The sequence below is a fragment of the Nycticebus coucang genome, chromosome X, assembly GCF_027406575.1.
Source record: "Nycticebus coucang isolate mNycCou1 chromosome X, mNycCou1.pri, whole genome shotgun sequence".
NCBI classification, from domain to species: Eukaryota; Metazoa; Chordata; class Mammalia; order Primates; family Lorisidae; genus Nycticebus; species Nycticebus coucang.
The window spans coordinates 20,559,830-20,580,637 of record NC_069804.1 but is presented as its reverse complement, the minus strand read 5'-3'; the positions used below and the strand labels follow the sequence as shown (position 1 = coordinate 20,580,637).

Genomic DNA, 20,808 nt, shown 5'->3' with positions numbered 1-20,808 from the left:
AGACAACGTAATTCTACAAAGAATCTGGTTTGACAGCTATAAGAAGAATTGAGTATGGATTTATCTCTGCGTAGCACATTTGAACAAGCAATCACAATGAAACGGAACACAGAAACATTTCCAAGTATAGTAATGGTATAGTGTGGCTCCTAGCAGAGATAAGCCCCCCACCCCTACCCCCTACACATCATACACATATGCAGCACTGCACAAGACACAGTAGTGGGATGAGTAAGGATGAGGGACTGAGATGCCAGGCTACCACAAAATGTCATCAATTACTTAACATTCTAAGACTAGACAAAGAGTCCTTTTATTTTCAAAGGAGGAGGGTGAGGGGCAGAGTCACATTATAAATCTGATTCACTGTGCCCAACAGTCAAAACAACACAGAACTCAACATTCAAGACAAAAACAGACCTTTATTTTCTTTTATAATTTTCAATTTGTTTCCTTGATTTTTCTCAGATGAATACCAAGTAAGTCAACTGGGGCTACTGTTGCAACTGAAAATATGAAAGCACCTTATATTTTCTTCTCTTTTTGCTCTCTTCTTCTTCATCTCCTTCTCTCTTCTCTTCAGGCTTCTCTCTTTTTTCAACCTTTGCTTTTTCTTCTTTTAGGAGAGGCTTGCTTTGGAAGAGGAGGCAAGCACTTGGTGAGGTCTGCTTCCTGATTGACTTTCTTTCAATGTGCCAGTTCAGCCACTGGCATACTGGCTGAAAACCAGCTCTTTTGCAACTTGAATGAATGTTTTCTGAAAGTTGGCAAAGTGTAGAGACCGCATTCAAGTCACAGGATATATACAGGAACCTTCTGTGATTCCTAATAAGGAAGTGTATCACTGCTATAATGAAATTTTAATCTGTATCTAATTTATTCAGGAAATCTGGGTCTATGCAGAAATAATTCCCCCCCCAAATGTATTTATACTTACAACACATAAACTGCTCTGTGTCAGATTATATACTTTCCTTCCAATTTTATTAAAGAGCACTTGTTTCCTCTCCTATATAAAATTTCACTGACTGATACATTAGAAAATTACAATTAAGTTATCAGTGAATTAACTTGTACTCTGTGCCAAGGCAGAGCCATTTCTGGCTATGTCATACTTGGCAGGGTGAAAGAAGATCCTCTTTATATTTCTGTTACACTATGAAATATTGTGAATCTAGGAATGTTGTGAGCATCATAACAGTTCATTGTTTTTTTCAGGTTGACTATGACCTCCAGGTAGGAAGTGATAAAGAAAAATTCAAGGAAAGATTAGCTAATGAAAAATACTAGTTTGTGGGAATCTCTTGCCAATTGCTTTTAGCAGGTGATAATGCATTTCTTAAATACCAAAAAGTTTTTTGGTTTATGTATTTCCTCACATTCAGGCTCAGTGGTTTCCAAACTTCTTTTGTGATTCTGTTGTATAGGACAGAAACTTACATACATGTATTACTCTATTAATAGATGTTATAAAACATACCCAGAAAAGAAATTTAAAAGGATGAGATATAAAACTCAAGGAAAAATGCCAATGTTTTTTCTTCCTGTACCATTATGGACCCTTGTTTACTTCCTTCAGAGACTTAGACTGTGATGTTCCCCATGAGTGGAGTTTGCATTTCTCATTCTACCTGGCACACTGCCGCACGCACCCATCATGTTCAGACAGAGAAAGGTTTTCTTTATTTCACACACAATGTTCTCCAAAGAGGGTTTCCTATCTGGTGACCGCATAATTATTAGGATAGGCGATTATATAATTTGGTTTATTTTTCCTTGGTGAAAATTAAGAATAAAAAAAAAACTTAAGGACCTAAAATTTCATTCTAGTATCCTCCACATTTCCCCACCCCTGCAACGATAATGTTGAAGGAGTGTGAAAAATGACAACAAAACAAATGAGTATTCCAGTTGGCTCTTAGAGAACTAAACCAACAATGGATAATGAATTCTGGTACACATTTTGGAAGGGAACTGTTGTTCTTTTAAAATTGGACAATGATATCCTCATAGAAACAGCTGTATTTTCCATAACACAGCTGTGTAATGATCACAAAAAGTTGGGAAAGATTAAATCATAAATGAGAGAGAAGGCTGGACATAGTATATTAGTTACCAATCCAATTTTAAAAGCATTTGTTTTTCTACAACTATAGAGTGCTTTAAGGTTTCCAGGCTAATGACATCAAGTATGTGAAACACTATTCTTATCACAAAGGGCAATTAACATTTGCATTGAGACCATGGGAATATTTTCTATGAATACTAATTTACTAGCACACCATTGTGAACTTATTTATATAAGGTAAGAAACTTTTAATGGATTTAATGTCTTTGTAGGTTTTATGCTAAAGATGATTAAGTATTCAGAGGTTATACTATAATCTGAATTATTTTAAAATTAAATATTAGCTCTTCTAATTCATGCTTTTATATAAGTCAACCAACTATGCCTAGCATTATAAAATATGGGCAGGAAAGAGGGCAGTTTGTTATATCAGAAAAAAAACATACTGTTTCAAAAGCTGGCTTTTAGTCCTCCCTCTGTAATCAGCTACCTGCTTCTTAATTAGAAGTAATTTATTTATTTTCTTTTAGGCAAAATAATAGTACTCAAGCATTACTATTGAGCAATTATTGCTCTGATGAAAAAATAAATTTTAGTGAGAAAAAACTGCCTTCTTTTAAAAGGACAGCTTGAATGGTTCCACCAATATTGGTAAGTGTATTTTTAAAGAAGAACATGTAAAGCCCACCATTGTAAAAATGACAATGTCCTTCATCTAAATCAAGTATGGCCTGTACTTGTATCTGTCAATTCCTTCTTTAAATCTTACTTCCATAAAGATATAAAAGAGAGCTAAAAGGTTTATTCAAATTACATATTTGGCAGTATGTAATTTCTGCCAAATTATGTGGTTTAATAATACATATATATATATATATATATACACAATACATACATATGGCAGTGGTTGAATTTTCAGAGTACTATGGTAGTTTTTATGACAAATAGCTCAGATGGCAAAATCTTGGTGTCCTTAGCATTGATTTATTGACTCAAAGAAGGGAAGATTCTTTAAAGGACAATCACAAACATAAATGACAAGGTCTAGATTTACCCACAGAACTAAGAAAATTTAACCAGTAGAAACATGGCGGTGAAGATACCTGGCTCTTAGGCAGGAATTCACAAAGAGAACAGTTTAAAACCAAAGCTAAGAGCGGATTATATTTGAGAATTAATGTGGAGTCACCATATTCTTTAACGAGAAAAAAAAAAACAACTAAAATTCTTCAGATCATAAAATTTTACTATGACTTAAATAGGGAGAATGATCCAAGACCCATAAATATTAAATGCCAAAAAATGCTTTTTGAGGGATTTCTACATACCAGAATCATCATTTTTGTATATACTTTAAAAATACATTAAAATGGTTAGAGCACAGAGGCAGTTATAAGGCAGATCAATGGATTTTATTCACAACACAAATTCCATTTGTGAGAAAGAAGCATTGATTACTTCTCTTTAGAAAGAGATTTACTATCAAGCATACTTAGCAAATTATTTAGCTATCTAAAAAGATCTGATACCAATTGGTCATATTTTTATTTTTTTAAGTAATTTATAATTTTACAGGTATTCACATTATGCAATACCACACACTGCGGTGACAGGAAGAAAAAAACATTTCAAAATACATTGTTAAATTATCTGTTCATTGCACAGTATGAAATATCCATTAATTAGCATCGAAATTATTACAGTGTATCTTATCCAACTAAAGGAAATTTCACATCCACTACAGAAGAAAAATAAGCAATATTGAGCTATAAGGGACCTAGTTACACAGTATTAAATAATATCTGAAGCTAGTTTGAAAGACATCCAGACAAAATACTTTTTCAAAAATGAAAACCACAGCCTATTGATTTGAAATATTTTACAGAAAAGAATAGCTCATGCCTGCCCTAAGAGGCAACACCACTTGCATACAAGTGCCAAGAAATAAGGAGAAAAGTTAGGATTTTAGCTAATGATTCTAATGAAGCCTGACATTAAGAATTTTCTTCAATAGTGTCACCGAAAGCAGTCTCTGTGTTGCACCTGAATACACTTTATAATAGAATAAACATATTAAATTTCAGAGCAAATTGTGTATACCTTGCCTTAATAGATTACACTTAATTTAGTACAATACAGCACGTCAAGTTTTAAAAATGCAAAATACACTTAATACAGAATTTGCTTCCTCTGCTTTGCCTTAAAGAGGTCACTGAAGAGTCCATTAATCAGCCATGATTTTCTAGTTATTGGAGCTGATCCCTCTCTCTTCCTGGTATCAGGAGAACACAACTGAGGCGTAACCACACACAGCCCTTCCCCAATCAAGGCCCTTTCCCCTCTGTTCTCCCACAGAAATGGCAGTTTTCTGTTACTGTGTTCCATCTTGATTGGCTTTGATCTTATGCTAGTCCCAATGTAGAAAGCTCGCATTCTTCTTAAGAGTGGCCTGCCCCTCTTAATATCCCTTTAGGGAGGCCCTCAATCCAAAACACTTGATGATCTAAGCTTTTTACAAGTCTGTTTTCTGTTATAAACAGCAAGGACGAGGCCATTTTAGTTGCTTGCAAGAGGTTGATGTTGAGTCTGCGCCGTGCCGACTCTCTCCGATCTAAATTCTCTAAACATTAGCTTATCAATCTGTGAGTCCAATGGGTTGAGTGCCAACAGAAGTGGATCCGATTTGGCATGGAGAGGTTCTACCAACTCTCGCAGTGTATTAGCCTAATATGATAAAGCAGTGATACAATATGATGAAAGACCTGCGAGTGCCATTATTTCCAAAGCATATTAGTATTTGTATTAGAAATACCATCATGCAATACCCATGAAGAGAAAATAGAAAAATATGGCTAGAATTGCATATGGTTTTAATACCAAGTTTTTCTGTTGGCATGCAAGTCTACTTGGCCATAAATGGGACATTTTTTGCTTTGTTTGGTTTAGAATGTGAATCTTCCAAATATACACAATAACACAGTGCAGATAAATCTTTTTTCACCTCTATACTTGTATATGCATACCTCTAATTTTTTTTTTTTTTTTTTTTTTTTTTTTTTGTAGAGACAGAGTCTCACTGTACCGCCCTCCGGTAGAGTGCCGTGGCGTCACACGGCTCACAGCAACCTCTAACTCTTGGGCTTACGCGATTCTCTTGCCTCAGCCTCCCGAGTAGCTGGGACTACAGGCGCCCGCCACAACGCCCGGCTATTTTTTTGTTGCATTTTGGCCGGGGCTGGGTTTGAACCCGCCACCCTCGGCATATGGGGCCGGCGCCCTACTCACTGAACCACAGGCGCCGCCCCTTGCATACCTCTAATTTTAATCAGAAAAGTTTCTGTTAAAAATATTCCCCATACACATGTAAATTGACCAGTCTTTCAAAAAATTAAAATGTATTGCTACACAAGATCTTTCCTCACATCCATCCAATCAAGAAATATGAAGAATAGCTCTCTAGTCTTCTGACCACAAGGCAGTTTGACTACCCTCATATATGTGCTACCATGTCCTAATTGGTGCTATAGTAGAATAGCCTAGCTAGTTAGTATTGCTCCCATGAGCTGAGTAATATAAAGTGCAGATAAATGAAAAGCTGTAGCAGAGTAAATGTGATGAAAGAGTGACTTAACACCTGAGCATAAGCCACCCAGAGTTAAGAAACTGGAAGAGACGGAACGACCTGAGAAACTAAGAACAATTTGGATAAAATAGATGCAGTTTCTTTTAGTTCATTTTATTTTGGATCTTGAGAATCCAAATATTGTCAATAGGCACAAATCAACAATATTTTTTATCTCTAGCCTAGGAAAGATTTTTATTTGCCACATCCTGTATCTTTTAAGTTACATCAAGAGGGCGGAAGAAATTGGGAGAGAGAACTAAGAAAGTATGTTGCTCTTTACCACATCCTCAGAAAATGGGGAGGGACCCATGTTGCTCATAACACTGGTTAACTAGAAAACAGGATGCAGCATTGTTCGTAAATCAGCAGAACGAATTTTTTTCTATCAAATCATATTGTTTTTGCAGAAAAAGGGGTGGGAACTCAGTAATCTTCATACATATGTCAAATGAAACAAAACACATTATCTCATTTAACAATTTATAATACTGGAAGGCTAGCTCTACCTTCTACCACTTTGTTTTATAAGGTCATAGAATTTCAAACAGCAAAATCAGAGGCAATCAATTTAACCTTGGGCATAAGGTCTTTTCTAAATTTAAACTATTCTTAATTTATCTATGCAATTCCAATGTTTTGTAAATTGTTTTGTACACATCCTTCATTTCCCCACACACATAATGTTACATGAATGGTTTAATTTCTAGCATACATTCCCTAATGCCCATTTAAACCATAATAAACTGAACTAGAGCCTTGGTAATCGAGTCAGGCATGCTTAGTTACATTTACAATATTGTTTCTGTAAGATTGGTGAATTCTACTCCAAGAGATGGGAAACATCTCCTCAGTTTACCTCTTTGACAGAGTGCAGAAAGGTGAAGGAGAATCACTTTTTAAAAATAGCTACAGCTAGTTATCAATCTGTGTATATTAGCATAAAAGAAGATGACTCTTCAACTAGTGGTGGTCAGTGTCACATGCTACAGAATCTCAGGGGTGGGGGCAGGGAGTGCTTGTTAAACACAGATTTCTGGGCCCTAACCCTCATCTACTGAATCAGAATTTATGGATATGGAACTCAGGAATCTGCATTGTCAACAAGCAACCCAGGTGATTCTTGTACCCACTGCAGTTTGAGACCTCCTCGCTTTAGGTCAATCACAGTGGGTAGGGCTGGTTGGAGTAATACCAATTTTTGTATTGCATATACAAGTAGTTTTTAAGTCAGATGCCCTGAGGTTGGGGACTTCACATAGCATTTTATTTTTAGTCCCATCACCAGTATAACACTAGGTTATCAGTTCAAATAATTTCAAGTTTTTTTGCTGAGGAATCTGATGGAAATATATTGGTCTGCTGAGATTATGACAAAAATGAAGGAGGCCTTGCTAAATTGTTTAAATAAATTCCTTAAAGCTATCCTTTTATGTAGTGTTAAAAGTTCATATTTATTTTTAAAGCAAACAGAACTACAAAGATAATCCTAGACTCAACCCCACTGTATGTTCTGGTGTGTGCATTATGAATCTAATGCATTAGCAAGGCAGATGGGTCAGAGGCAAGGGTGCAAAGGGCTGCTGGTATATAGCAAATCTACATGACATCTCTAAACACAAAAACAAACCCACTCCATGATACTGCTCCATGAAAGTCTATCTTTGACGTCTGTGAAGCTCATGTGTATGTATCTTTAATCGTTTGCAGGTCCCTTTCTGATTCTCAACACTTTTCCTCCCCTTTGTGTTTTCACTGGGTTTTCTCATTCTCCCTTTGTGTTCAACTCCCGCTAGCTACCTTCTCCTTTGTAGCTAACTCAATTTATCTCCTAATAGTCAAACCAGTTAAAGGTGTTTGTTATAGTAACTAATTTTGTTCCTATTTTCTAAAAAGACTAGTGGAAACTTCAAAAAAAAGGTCAGCAAAAACATAAATTATATGATTCTTGATTATCTTATTTTCTTTTGGCTGATATCTTAACTATAAAAATATTCCCTACTCCTGTTATTAAAATAAACTTCCACTATTTACCAAATTTTTAACCAATTACATTTTGAAACAACAGCAACATATCTATGCTTCTCCAAAGAAAATCAGTAATGTTTCTGTTTGGTGTTTTACTTAGCGTATATTTACTAAGCTTCTACTCATCACTGAAACCCCCAACTATGAGCGAACCAGCTTAGTTGGGTAAAAAAACAACAAAACAAAACAAAACAAAAATAACCCAGATCTTGTTTCCCTGTTACCATACACCTAGAGATGTGAATGATGAACTCATATATAATGCCATGGTGAAGCATTACGGAATGACTTACTCCAGTGTGAAACCTTTTCCCATGCAAGTACTTTTTGACACAGATTGAATTTACCCAGGATATGTTGAGGAGGATGTCTCTTTCTCTTTTTATTTTATGAATTTTAAAACTGCCCCACTAAGTATCTCCCAAAATAATAAGCAAAAATAGAAATTTTGGAAACGTAAGTTTTAGAATGTAATCTGGCTTCTATCAGTGACCTAGTAGGAATAGCTGATGTTAGCACAATCAAATGTCTGAGGATAAGATTATAGAGTGGATAAGAATGGAAGCACAAACATTTGCAAGACAATAATTTGAATAAAATGGCTGAAAAGAAATCTTTTCCTTAATGAATGAAAGACAAGAAAATATTTGAAAATGGAAATAAGTGTTTAAGCCAGAAGAATACTTACAAAGATGGTCTGAGTTCTAAGAAAGAAGTCGGTATAAAAATCAGTGAGCTTGAGGGCAAATTTAAGGGCAGTGCCACAAACTACTTGTCCTAAACTATATGCAAATAACAAAGGTCACCAATAACAGATATCTAAGTCTATCGGATATCCAAGTCTATTAACAGTAACACGTGAAGAGTTCCCGGGTGAGAATTGTTTTGTGCTTATTTAACAAAACCATATTTGTTTAACATAATTATCTGGAGCCTCCTCTTCATCTAAATATATACATTAAGATTTAAGTTTTTCTTTGTGAAAAAAAAAAAACAAACCCAGGATATCTAACACCATGAAATCGTAGTCAGTGATAATTCTTCTCAATGTAAGTATTAGAAAGAGTGGGCTCATACCTTGATTCAGAATATTTGGACAAAAAGAGAGACTTGTTAATTGTGGCTTGAGTATTATCTGCCAAAATTCTGGGGGCCTAAAAGATAGGATATTGGATTTTTAAAAATATGTTTGTTCTTTATTTAATACCATAGGGGAAAGGAACTGGAAAATATGTGTTTTCATCTTATGAATAAGAAGATTTTCATGATAAAGTATTCTTTTTCAAAATAAAGTGACAAATGGTAAAACATATTTTGTACTTACAGAATTGATGGAGCTCTTTAATTGGTAATTCCAGGTAAAGTAAAACATTTCATCAAATGTTTTATCATAGGCAAAATGATAAGAAAATACGATTTTCAGATGATTCTAATGTTTCTCTAACTAGCCAAATCACAATTCCATTCTGCATGTATAATTCACAAGAGATGGGGTACCTCCTTGTGAAAAGTAGTATTTCATCATAATGTATCTGCTGCTTTAGTATGACCTCAGAGTGTATTTATGACTTGCTTAGTTGTCCAGGAGTATACCACACATGCTGACTTTTTCTGTCTGCATTAAAAACTACTATCTGTAATAAAGGGAGAGCTAAAGTACCCTTAAATGAAGCTTATAAATTGGCGACGACTGAAAAGATTTGTTATCTTTGATAGTCACTGAAGTACTCAATATATTAATTCAATTTACCACTAGTTTGCTTTCAATAAAATGTCTGTAAATATTTCATAAAAATGTACTATGGAATTTTGTCACATTATATTGTCATCACCAATGTCACCATTCAGATCTTAAAATGGAAAATGGGAAGAATTAATGTTTATAGATACGTTGTTCAGTAAGGACTTAATGGATGCCTATGGGCATATATTTAAATTCTATACCAAATGTTAGGGATAAATATACAAAAATGATAGTCTGACTTCAAAATTTCATGATATAGTTGTCTAACCTCTTTACCTTTCTGTCTTAAAATTTTATAGTTAAGAATTGACTACTCCATCCTAATTCATCCATACTTTTAAATGTTTCAGAAGATAATATCATTTTGAGATTATTATAAAAGAATCATGGTAAAATCCAGAGAGACAACTGTAGTAAAAATAACCATTTCTGGTAAGGTTTTCTTTTAAAAATGCATTTGGATAGCAGCCTACTGGCAGACTGGGTTGCTTTTGAAAACTCTTTTATGATTAACAATTATTTATGTTAAGATAACTTCTTTAAAGTTTCTTAGTTCCAGTTGAAATAGCTAGAGAGGTAACATAGCTAAAGTTTGAGGCATGAACCCACTACAGGAAACAGTAGGCTTTTTAAAATCCCCAAATACTTTAGAGATAAACAATGTAGGTTTTTAATGTATGAGAATTTTCTCCTACCAACTTGTATGTTGACATTAAAAGGATGTAATTACATATATCATATTCAGTCTGGATGATAATCAGTGTGAAGTAACTTAGTGGTGAGAACTGCCAATTTGGTGAACCAGTGAGTCATATAATACTTCATCTGTGACTTTATCTGATATGACAAAATGAAAAGGCAAATTAGGACCAAACTAATCTAAATAGTGTTGTTGCCTATTTCTTTCAATAAGTTCTTATTTGTTCTTCTAACCCCACTAGGACATTCCCTTTCTTACCTTAATAAGTATCTGAAAAGCAGTTTTAACCTTATCTAGTATGTAACTGGGTGGTAAAAAATGTCTTGAGAATGCTGATTATACTTCTCTGACCCAAGTTATTTAATTTTCCTATCACACTTGACTTGGATTCGGCAACCTGGATATTCTAGTAGAATAACAGGTAAGGGTATGTGTACCTGGGGATCTGGGGTTATAAAGATAAATTATAAAGATAAATTTAGTGTACTACACACCCACAGAAGAGAAAAACATAAATTCAAGTGGAAGGAAGACAGAGGAGGACAGAAGGAGAGCAATTGGTGTGCTCTTAGCTAACAGGCGCAATGTAGAGATATATGACACACCTCCTGGGTGAAGGGGTCAATTACAACTTGGACTTTACCTAACAAATGCAAATAATGTAACTTAACTGTATCCTGTCATTAATCTGAAATTTTTAAAAAGATATATTTAGTATGTTCACTTCATCAAAACCTATTCCACGGAAATAAAGGACTTTGTCTTAATGTTCTTCTACAAGTTTTGGGCCAGATAACTTGATCTGAGGTCAGTACATTTTGATGCTATGCAAATTATGCTTTTACTGCCCAACTTCTTTAGGAAGCAATCAATAGTACAACTTCCTAATTCTTACAATAAATGAAAAACATATATATTTTTCAAATTAACAATAACATAGGTGAACATTTGTCTTAAAGATCTAGTCCACCCTATCTTTATTCTCATGCTAAATTCATATAATATCCTCAAAGTACTGCCATCCTGATTTTGGTGGGATTACATATTTTAATTAGAAGAATGTTATTCAGTATGAACTACAGTATCACATAATCCTTGAGACTAAATGAGGGGGAAAAAAGAGGTACTGACCTGTAAAAGTGAGTGAAATACGAACTTCTTTTTAACAAGAGTACAGGTGTGTGTGTGTGTGTGTGTGTGTGTGTGTGTGTAGGGACTGGGAGTAGAGTAAGAAAATTAGTAATTATTATGATAAAAATCTAAAACATTATTCCCTCTCATGCCATAACATTCTTTATGATTGTAGAAGCTTGAAATAGACTTCTGCTTACTCTTTCTGAGTTTGCAATATTACAAAAAATGGCAATATTGATTTTCCTCCTTCAATAACTTTTAAATGTTAATGCCTTACTAATAACCTCTTTGGCATACAGGTTGACATTTGGGATCATTTGCTCATTAACAATTCTGGCAAGAAGAACTGCTTTGGGGGTACTGCCAATTGAATTTAAGGAAAACCAAAAATACCTTCTCCAGCGAACAAAGTGCAAAGGAAGGCAAGAAGAAAATTCGAGAAATGTTTGTTAGAATCTAAAATCGTATTTCAATGGTTATTTTTTTCATATTAAATTTGTTACAAATCTAATCTCTCACATTAATCAATGGCATTTTCACATTCCCTTTTATTTTCTAATCTACAATTAAATCATAGATTATTCTCATAAATCCCCACTGTTAAAATCATCTGCATATTCAAATTATTATATTTTTAGGTATTCACAGTGTATTGTGTACACGCCAAGAAGAAAAAAATTATTTTGGCAAAAATCACCATAAAGTCATGTTTTAAGAAATATAGCATGGATATAAATAAATTAGCATAAATCCATTAGTCTATCTTAACTAAAGATTCACAGTAATGAGTATTCATATTCAATTTTAGCTGTTTTGGAAATTGCTGGTTATTAAAGTTTGGATCAACAAACTCATTTTTTGTTTGGGATGGAAAATTACTGAATCTAAGAATATATTAAGAATATGCTTTAAAAAAATTTCCTATTATATATGAGTTCCATTTTTCCCAACAAAATTGTATGGCACTGCCCTTTTAAAGAAAATAAGTTTCACTAAAGAGAAATATGCTGACTTTCAATGTCTTTATGGAAAAATACGAAAGACTTTATAGCTACTGCAAAAGGTTTCTAGCTATATTTCTCTTTAACATTTAGCATCACATGTTGGATTTCACCCTCACCAGTGTAATTACAGAAAACTAGGATTATATAGAAACTTCACTAGAGTAAGAATTTTTCTCATAAAATCAAATGTTTGAAATGTCAGAAAGTTCTCTGTATCATACGACTTAATTTGTATTCAAAACAGCAATGAATTGCTAACTTTCTACTAGCAAACAAAAATACAATTATATTAATAAATTTGTTTCTCATCTGTAAATTAATTTATAGCACCTTTATTCATAACATATTTTAAAAAGGACAACTCCATATTTCACTGAAGTCAAAAATTTTTTGGAATTCCTATTTAATATATTTATTTTATTAAACAAGGACTATGTTTCCTTCTATAGGGTGAAAAACACAATAATCAAAGTAGAAATGCTGCCTTAAATCTCTTTGTAGGCAAGTGCAAACCAAAAGGTGAATTTGGAATTCCCAAGTTAAGACTTCCTTATAATCTCCTTTCACTGGTACCATTTTGGGTGAGGGGTGTGGCAAAACAGTGACAGCAGCTATGGAGAAATTAGTATCTCCATAATAAATGTGATCATCAAGGAACTCTGTGAAACTGATTTTACTTGTGATACTTGTATGTATGTATATGTGTGTATTATATATATGTCTGTGTATATGTACATACACAATAGCATCGCAAATTTATATTTATATAAATATATATGTATAAACACACATTAAAAACATTGTACTTTTCTGTATGATCTTCCATAGATAATTCATCCAATCTGGATGTGCTATAATTGGGTTTCTAGTGATGAAATTCTATCAATCATTCCTTGTTAAGTTCATGTACACTTACCATCAACGTTCTAGAATAATTTTTCTCATAGTGATGAAGTACAGAACTAATCTAAAAGATAACAATATTGGATTTAGAAATAAATTTAGAAAATTCCAAACTAAAATTAAAAAGCAGCATTTTAAGACCACTACCATGTGAACATTAAATGTGTTTACTACTATTTAGAAGTACTGTCACATAATTTGAAATGAAATGTTACTCCTTAGTAACTAACTATGCAGATAGAGTATACATCATAAATACAGTACATACAAAACCAGAACCTGGCCAAGGAAAATATCATGATGACTCTTTCCCCTTATTGTAAATCTTCAGCACAGCACTAGAAATCCTATTTTCTCTTTGTGGAAAACCAATAAATACTTCAAAAGCAGAAGCAGGAAATTTTCTTTAATGAAACAATATACTTTAATTATAGACCAAGGCCTTAGTTTTAGCTATAGGAGAAATAGTTTTAGATCTTAGTTGTATGGGCATATCTGGTCTCCACAGTGATGAAAAAGTTAGCTTGGGAAGTGGAAAAAACTCTTATAACATTGCTCCCTATACAAACAGCCAAGCTGAAATCAAGTGCAGCTTCTGTGTTTAACATGGACAAAGGCTGGAGCTCCAGTGAACTGGTACTTTATCTCAGGAGTTGCCATGACAACCTGCTAAGAAAGGTAGGTGACTAATACCCACATCAAATTATTACCAAGACATAATCAAAAGCCAAAACATATGGGTTAAAAGTAATAATTGGTTCACCAGTTCTGAATTTGCTTTTTTTAAACAGGGGCAAGGAGTTCAATGGAGGCATTGTTGTTTATGCAAAATATCATAAAATCTAATTAGTAGTCCTTTAAAAATAATCCTAAGAAATAGTACTGAACAACTTTAACTGTTCTTCAATTTAGTATAAACATTCTGAAGTTGAACCACTTTAACTTCTTAGCTCAGTAATAATGATACTAACATTTGTATTTTACTTTCTATTTTATAATTTCATAGCAAAAACTTGAAAGAAGATGCAGAAAATGGGAGAATTTCACTTAAGTGCACTTTGGTGATACCTGCATATACATAAAGTATCTGAAGGGGAACATTTTGCTAAATTTTAACCTGAATTAAAATTATAAATTGAGGGGCAAAATATAGTTGAAAGCATTTACTCTGCTGTCAGAATGTTCTTTGAATTTCAGCTCTGTTATTAACTATGTTATTTAAACTCAGTTTCCTCATCTAGAAGATAAGAATAATATCTTCTGAGGACTAAATGCGTTATATTATGCAAAGATTATATAATATTGCCTGACACATAGTAAGTATTCATTAAAAATGTTAGCTATTATTTGTAATAGATTAATGCATTCAATAAAACCTAGTAAATTTAAACAAAATGCATCATACCATAGATGTTTTGGCTTTACTTTAGAAAGGCAATTCCATTTTAATATTTTTCTCCATGTGGAAAAATATTTTCTCTTTCTGCATGAGAAAAGAGTGGAAGATTCAGATTTATGAGCATGCCTGGCTTTGCAGATTGCATTTCCAATCCAGACTATGTGGCATACCTTTATAGAAAGATAAATCACTAAAATGTCTTATTTTAACAGACAGAGTATATAGGAAAATAAAAAGAGTCTTTCTGGGACAACAGTGAAAGTAAAGGGAAAAATACATATAATTCAATCATCCCATTCAGAATGCCCGTGACAGCTAATTTAAAATTATTTTATACAGACTCATCAGTTAATGGTAAACTTGACTGAAATGAGTTGAGATTTGCTTTAGAATGAAGATAGTAAGTTAAAACATCTTCCATTTTCAGTTCTTCATAATTCCTTATATGTCCATTGAATATATTTCATTGAATAACTGAAACATGTAAAAATAAACCCTATTAATATAAACAAGATTTATTTTCCATACAAATGGGTGTTTCCTTCCTGTCATTAGATTAATGCACTAATATGGCAAAGTGTTCTGTAATTTTTCTTATTTCAAAATACAAACCATACATTAAAGAGGGATGTTGAAGAGTTGTCTTGAAATAAGTGACCTCTGTTCAATTCAAATCCAAAAACATCACACATTTTAATTTGTCATCATGGTGAACTATGTCACCTCCAATAGCTTTCTCTTCTTCCATCTCTTTTACTGTTTAATCTTTGATCTCATTAAGAACCCAGCCCCCTCTTGAATTCATTTCCTTATCCCATTTGGCCTCCTCTGACAAGACCTCTCAATTCTCTCACCCTCTTAGATATGTGTTATGTGTATTCTTTCCAATGTCTGTTTTCTTACTTTTGCCTTGCTGCTAAGCATTGCTACAGGAAACTGTACAACCACAATGACTGGCATCATTATAAAATTGAGTTTTCTGACTTCAGGCCATTCAGGGCTAACTGCTAGAGCTCTTATTAGTGCTTGATTAGCTCAATATCCAATCCCCCATTATGGATGCTCCATGCTTCCATCATACTCTTCAAGAACTATTCTCTACCTGTGGATCTTCCTCTGAGCAGATAAATTTTTGTCTTCACGTTTGCAGAGGAGGTATTATTTCTCTCACATGGGTTGTTGAAAGTTTTCTAATGGTCTCGATATCACCCATATTTTCTCCCACTAATATCTATATTGCCATCATAAATTTCTGAACTTTATATCTGATTATTTCATTTTCCTACTAAAGCTCTCTGTCATGTTGTTTGGGATACAAACCTCTGGGCACGGTATACTAGGACCTTTATAATTTACTTCTAACTTAGTTCATAATTCTCTGTTTAATCTCTACTCATCTATACTAAATTACATATTTCTCTAATTTATTCTTTTCTGTTTACCTTTGCTCATGCTATTTATATAATTACCTAGAATGTACTCTCCTGGTAAAATCTTATTCATCCAGCCTAAATGTCACATCCTCTGTGAGTCCTTGCCTTATTTTCACAAGGTAGAGATAATAAAGACTGTTTAAGTTCTTTCATATAATTTAATATATTTATCTCTTAAAACATTTATACTATACTGTTACATTTGGATGTTTCTTTTTCTCATTATATGATTAATGTATTGATTCTGTGATTTTTTTTTGGGGGTGGGGGGACAGTCTCACTCTGTCACCCTGGGTTGAGTGCTGTGGCATCATCTCAGCTTCTAGCAACCTCCAAAACTTGGGCTCAAGCAATCCTCCTGCCTCAGCCTCCCGAGTAGTTGGGACTACAGGCATGCGCCACCATGCACAGCTAATTTTTTCTATGTTTAGTAGAGATAGAGTCTTGGTCTGCATGCTTAGGCTGGTCTTGAAGTCCTGAGCTCAAAGAATCCACCTGTCTTGGCCTCCTAGAATACTAGGATTATAGGCATGAGCCATGGCACCCGGCCTGATTCTGTGAATTTTAAAACACCCCCTCCCCACCGGAATTTAGCAGAGTGAGTACTCAGGATTAAATAACCAAAAAACATTCTTATTCAATGTCTAAGTATATGGGTGCAAGATGAACACTGAATAAAGACTTCTATTAAACATATGTGTAAAATGCTTACCTCCCTAGATTTTAAATTGAAGTGAGATCTATTTTAAAGTCTTTGAGGTGAACTATGTGACAGAGGGGAAGAATCTTAGGAAGATAGGTCACTGAGGTCAAAGAATGCTATTTCTGGCACTGCTATGTCAAGGAAGAATGATTTAGACCTTATATGAAGTGATATTATAACTCTTGCTGAAGGGTGTTTTCTTTGAATGACCTAGATTGTCAAGATATTCACATATCATTAATATTAGGAATAGATGAGGTAAGTGAAAATCTTACTAAGACTTAATATGAGATTTTAATTATAAATATAGCCTATAAATATGCTCTCTAAAGGTCTCTCTCTGTTGACAGAGACAGATTAAAGGGAACTACTACAAAATAAATCTTATTGTACCACCTTGCTATATTGGGAAGTGGGTGTTGTAGCTAAATTGTTTGGTATGGGTTTATCACTATGTGTAAAAATTTTTCCTTTAAACATATTTGGAATGACTAAGTTTCTGTGCTACATGCATCAGGCAAAACAGATACCATTATAACATTAGTTGCTGTTTTAACATTTATTTATTTATTTTTTTTTGCAGTTTTTGGCCGGGGCTGGGTTTGAACCTGCCACCTCCGGCATATGGGGCTGGCACCCTACTCCTTTGAGCCACAGGCGCTGCCCCTGTTTTAACATTTTAAAATGCCATATTATATATATACTCATCTCTATATTTATATATTAAAAATTTAACAGAAAGAGTAGCCCAATTTTATCCAAATATTTGAATGAGTTGCCTGTCCATCCATTCATTCCTTTTGACTTTTAGAATATACATGCTTTTATTTTAATAATCTTTTTTTGAAAAGAGAGATGGGTTAGTTTTCATTCTAAATAAGCCTTCTCTCCAATCACTAAAAAATGTGATTTCTTCTATCACTGGATAAATAAAATGGCTTCTCTAAAAAGTCAGTCATTTCATTATAGACAATTAAAACATAGGAATTAGTATTCTACCTTATTCAATCAAACCTAATGGCTTATATCATTCATATTTTCATTTAATTGAGCCACAACCAACTGAATTATGAGCTAGTAGAAATAACATAAAAGTACATCAGATATCCTTGATTTAAAATAAGTTCTGATTTTAGAAATTGAACAATAAGTGGAATAACAGATAGGTAGATAAACTAATATATTATGTGTATGCTTAACTTGTAAGCCAATGGAACAAGTCATGATAGAAACTTAGGGGTAGAGTATTCCTTTACATATCAGAGAAGGATTCCAGATTGCTCCCACTGTTTAGCAGTAAGAATTATGATTTTATAGCCAAAATTATCATCATTTTAATTCCACTAAACTCAACTGCAAGTTCAATAAAATGTTCATGAATTTTTAGGCACTGTGCAGATATGTGACCTGTCTGGTTTATGATTGCTTTTAGGATTTGCCTTTGGAATGACAACTAAGCCCTGCTTAGCAGACTTTTGCTGATTGTTAAGTAAAATGAACTACATTATATCTTTTTCTGCTTTTTTTTTTCTTTCTTGCTTTCTTTTAGACTTAAGAAACAAAGTGAAATGGAGTATCTCTGCATTTTGTGAAAATACTTTATCAGTTGCTTTAAAAGCTCCTTATTTTATGTCAATTATCTTAACATGCTTTAAAGGTAGTTTTGAGTATCAGTAATGCACAGAATTTCTTATACATTTCAGAAATTAAAGACTGTGATTTTATGCCACAGGTGGAAATATTATTGATACTTAAGCAGTGAATCATTTGTGTAATTTGGTAGTCTCACACTCTAATATGAAAGTCATTTATAAACTCGATATAATGGGGGACAGGTTAAATTTTAGATGGAATTATAAAAAGTTATTCCATTCTGGTTGTTATTCTCCATATTAGAATTAATCAGAAACCAATTTTTGGACACTTATGTCTTTTTTTTTTAACAATACACAGTATTTTGTAAGCTATAAATCTATGAAATAGTGTAAATTTTTCTATTTAAATAAAAATGCTGGAAAATCATAATAATTTTTTTCTTTTTTCTTTTTTAGTTTAGGGAGAATTTTTTTTTTTTTTTTTTTTTAAGAGACAGAGTCTCACTGTACCGCCCTTGGGTAGAGTGCCGTGGCGTCACAAGGCTCACAGCAACCTCTAACTCTTGGGCTTACGCGATTCTCTTGCCTCAGCCTCCCGAGCAGCTGGGACTACAGGCGCCCGCCACAACGCCCGGCTATTTTTTTGTTGCAGTTTGGCCGGGGCTGGGTTTGAACCCGCCACCCTCGGCATATGGGGCCGGCGCCCCACTCACTGAGCCACAGGCGCCGCCCAGTTTAGGGAGAATTTATTAAACTGATCTTATTCTTTTTTTTTTTTTTTCCCTTTGAGACAGTTTTACTTTGCTGCCAAGTACAGTGGTGTCATCATAGCTCATTGCTGCAACCTTGAACTCTCAGGCTTAAATGATCTTACTGCTTCACCCTTCTGAGTAGCTGGGACTACAGGCATTTGTTATCATGCCTGGCTAATTTTTAAAATTTTTGTAAATATCTCACAATTGCTCAGGTTGCTCTCCAACTCCTAGCCTCAAGAAATCCTCCTGCCTTGGCCTCCCAATGTACTAGAATTATAGGTATGAGGCATTGTGCCCAGTCCCTGAAATAGCTTAATTTAATATTCATTTAGTTTGGATTTCATGACAATGAAGTGCATGTTATATATCTTGTTTAGTGTATACATGCTCAGTGAAATATAGGTAATTTTTGAACGGCTAAAAATCAAGTTTGTTTATTTATTTGCTTTTATTGTCAGCTATGTTAATTATCCAGTTGGGAGAGGTATATCACTGGCTACCTGTGAAAATCTCAAGGAGCATTGACAATGTGGCTTAACACTGCTTTTCGTTAAATCATACATTCTGAAATGTTACTATGTATTCTCTAAAAACGTAATAAAAGAGGTCACCTTCAAGAAACATCCTTGTCTTATAGACCAGCAGCAAGTATCTAGCACTAGATAGATTATATCATAGCAAGATAATCTAATAAACAGAAACATTCAAATGTCACCACAAATTTTAAAAGTTCTTCAGAGCAAGAATTGGTAGTATGGTTTTATACTACTGAAATATTATTACTTTAAATGAAAGGGCTTAAAATGAACAGGTTAGAATAAACCTGTTTCTAAAATTCAAAGCTACTATTTATAGGGGATTTATGTCGGGGCATATTATAAAAATAATCATGCTTTTATAGCTGCTACTGAATTCACCTGAGCAAATAACATGGTTGATGAGGGACTGGACTTGAGTCTAAAAAAATAATCGACTAGAAATCTTTGGTAATCTTATTTTCTTACCAGATTCTATAAAAGTCCAGGGTCTATAGAGTCTCAATATTCTATACTAGCATGTTCTGGTATTCATTGAGGGATGCAATAACAAAGGATTAAAAATGCTTAATTGGCTCGGCGCCCATAGTACAGTGGTTATGGTGCCAGCTACACACACCAAAGTTGACGGGTTTGAACCTAGCCCAGGCCAGCTAAAACAAGGACAACTGCAATAAAATATAGCCAGGCGTTGTGGTGGGCGCCTATAGTTCCCGCTACTTGGGAGGCTGAGGGAAGAGAATTGCTTAAGCCCAAGAATTTGAGGTTGCTGTGAGCTATGACGTCACAGCACTCTATCAAGGGCGACAGTGAGACTCTGTCTCAAAAAAAAAAAGAATAAAAATACAAATACTTAATTATTAAGAAAATTTTGATAGTGTTACTTTTACTCTTTTTGCTGAAAAATGTTGGATCAGTATCTATAAAATCATCTGAAGATGAAAAATATATAATGATATAATCTGAGCTCTAATACTTTAATTCACAAATACATTCACTATAATATTTAATGCATTATGAGATTAATACATGTAAGTAATTACTGAATGTATGATGATTTCATGTCTCAGAAATACAGAGAAATGAGTAAAACTACTTGGAATCTAACACGAAACAACAGAGAGAGCATTAGTTTAAAAAGGATTGCTATAAAATATAGAATGAGAGGCTATTAGAAATGAATA

General features: G+C 33.7%; 1 protein-coding gene across 7 annotated transcripts in view; it reads right to left on the bottom strand.

The window, feature by feature from the left end:
* The window catches only part of CNKSR2 (connector enhancer of kinase suppressor of Ras 2), a 330,879-nt gene that overhangs the window by 7,623 nt on the left and 302,448 nt on the right, over positions 1-20,808 (bottom strand). For 2 of the 7 annotated variants that reach the window (XM_053580418.1, XM_053580420.1), the window contains one exon: positions 3,462-4,792. The exons of the other annotated variants lie outside the window; for them this stretch is intronic. In XM_053580418.1, coding sequence (XP_053436393.1) covers positions 4,788-4,792 — 5 coding nt within the window. In that variant the 3' untranslated portion in view covers positions 3,462-4,787. Of the gene's footprint in view, positions 1-3,461; positions 4,793-20,808 lie in introns of those variants that run through there. 7 annotated transcript variants of the gene reach the window in all.